The 2,333-nt window shown below is 33.9% G+C and overlaps 1 protein-coding gene across 1 annotated transcript in view; it reads right to left on the bottom strand.

Annotated features, from left to right (window-relative positions):
• Positions 1–2,333, bottom strand: part of dennd3b (DENN/MADD domain containing 3b) — a 22,493-nt gene continuing 20,160 nt past the window's right edge. Inside the window, exons 23-24 of the mRNA XM_079895283.1 lie at positions 2,304–2,333; positions 1–891 (exon numbers count right to left, since the gene is read on the bottom strand). The exon at positions 2,304–2,333 is cut by the window's right edge and continues 108 nt beyond it. Coding sequence (XP_079751409.1) covers positions 688–891; positions 2,304–2,333 — 234 coding nt within the window. The 3' untranslated portion in view covers positions 1–687. The remainder of the gene's footprint in view (positions 892–2,303) is intronic.

The following is a 2,333-nucleotide window of genomic DNA, read 5'->3' as shown; positions in this document are numbered from 1 at the left end:
ACAAATATATTTATTTATAAATAAAAGCAGCTGATGATAAACAGCCTTCTCCAAAATTTTAGATTAAAAAGCCAACTTTGAAATCGGGTGATAGTTACTAAAAACTAAAGGATCAAGTCTAGGCTTTTTAAAAAGAGGTATACAGTAGCATGCTTTAGACAAGATGGGACTATACCATTTGCTAGAATGCTATTTACGATACACAAAATTCTTCGGCCCACAACATTCAGAACCTGGAGAAGATGAGAAATATATGTAAGACTATTGGTACGAACAGCACTGTAGTAGTTGGTTGACTCCCTTATATAGTGACTAACTCTAGTAACAATTAAAACCAGTAGCTGCTCTACTCACCACATGCTGACGGGGTTACATGACACTTTCAAAGGGCAACAGTGTGTGTAATTCATTAAACTGAACAGATAGCAGACAGAATGTGAACAACATATGAAATAATAAAAAGTCTATGTGAATTTTGTATAGAATATTTTTGTATACAGTGTAGTTTTTGTGAAGAAAATAAATCTCCCTTTCTTCTGCTTTATCTTCCAAGAATCAAATTTAAGAAAATGAAAAGCAGGGTCCACAGAAATATTCTTCCCCTGTGTGCAGACAGCTGAGGAGCTGAGCTCATGTCACAAAACCTGATGCACCACTGTAAGTGAAGCTAAGACCTTTTCAGCTTGTTTAATCTACTCTCCAGATAGCGATTTTACCATCAAGTTTTGCAGAGCCGCTGAGTATGTATCGGTCCTCTGCTGAGAACAGCGTTTGAACAATGTCTTCATGGGCCTCAAGCTCCTTCTCAACTTCCAGGCTCTCAGAGTCCAACACAAAGATCTTCCCCACAACCTTGCTGAGGCTTGACCCACCACTACAACCAACCCAGACCTAGAAAGAGGAGACATTTTTTATAGAGTTTTTTTTTTTTAAAGATCATCATCCAATGTGCTATAATGCTCTTATTTCATTGTAATATATCACACAAATGAGATCACCATACAAACAAAAAGATAAACTACTGTTTAAATGTGTGGGGTTGGTAATATTTGTTTTAACGTTTTGGAAAGAAGTCTCTTATGCTCACCAAGACTGCATTTATTTGATAAAAAAATTGTGATATTGTGGAATATTATAACACTAACAGGCTGATTTGGTGTTCTTAGCATTATTAATGTTGAAAAAAAATCAACATTAATTATCTCTCAAGAAAATTTGCCATGATCTTTTGACATATAAGAGGTCTTTGTACCATTAAAACATCATACAAGTTTCATAGCTTAAAACGTTCTGCTCAATATTAACAAAGCATTTATTTAATCAAGCTCTAAAAACATCTCGTTTTGATATTGCGGGATCTGTGACGTCACACGGGCAAATACATTTGCAAATACCTGCCTCCAGAGCAAGACATCGATGAATACATCATCACACCATAGGCCACGCCACTTAACGGCTGACATTAGCGTACACTAGATGTGAGTGTTGCATAGCGTCAAAAGCAAATAGAACCCATTATAATCACTGACACTGTCTACACTGGATCTGTAAATGAAGGTTTTATATGGATAATGTTGTCAAAACACACTCACGTTGGCGTTGAGACTGCATTGACGTTAGCCAATCATAATAGTGGGGTTTTCCTCCCGCATAAATATACATTAGGGTTTTTTTTGTGCAAAAACTTTATTAACATTATAAGTGATCCTCAAGGAACATATTCAAATAAAGTAATTTGATATTTTGTGGAAATTGTGAGGATTCTTTGATGAATAAAACATTGTGTAACATTATAAATGTCTTCACTCATTGATCAATTTAATGCATTCTTGCTGAATAAAAGTATTCACTTCCCTAGTGAAATTTTTTTTAACCAAAATGTATTTATGCTAAATATACTACCCATACATTTATATATTTATGCACTTAATATAAATACTCTACAATTGTACTTTTAGTATACTAAATACTTAAAGTCTACTAAATTGGAACAACTAATTTTGTACTTAATGTGCTTTAGTTACCCGGAAGCATGTTTGTAGTATACTTAGTATGAAATAAAAGTATTTTAAATACATTTTGGTATAGGTTTTTTTCACCAGGGTTCTTTCAAAAACAAAATCTTGCTGACCCCAAACTTTTTACCAGTTTTGACCATTATCATATTTAATTCATCAATTCATTTTAATTGCATAATAGAATAATTCATCTCTTTAAAGATTTTATTTACAATTCCAGTAGGTGTGAGTATGAGCATGGAAAAGTCATGAAAAGTGTACCATCTACACCTCCAGACTGAGTACCTGCTTCTTTACTCTGATCATACAGGTGAC

Source organism: Squalius cephalus (assembly GCF_949319135.1).
Source record: "Squalius cephalus genome assembly, chromosome: 15".
Taxonomy (NCBI): Eukaryota; Metazoa; Chordata; class Actinopteri; order Cypriniformes; family Leuciscidae; genus Squalius; species Squalius cephalus.
The sequence above is the reverse complement of the archived record's forward strand: the minus strand, read 5'-3'. Positions and strand labels throughout refer to the sequence as shown.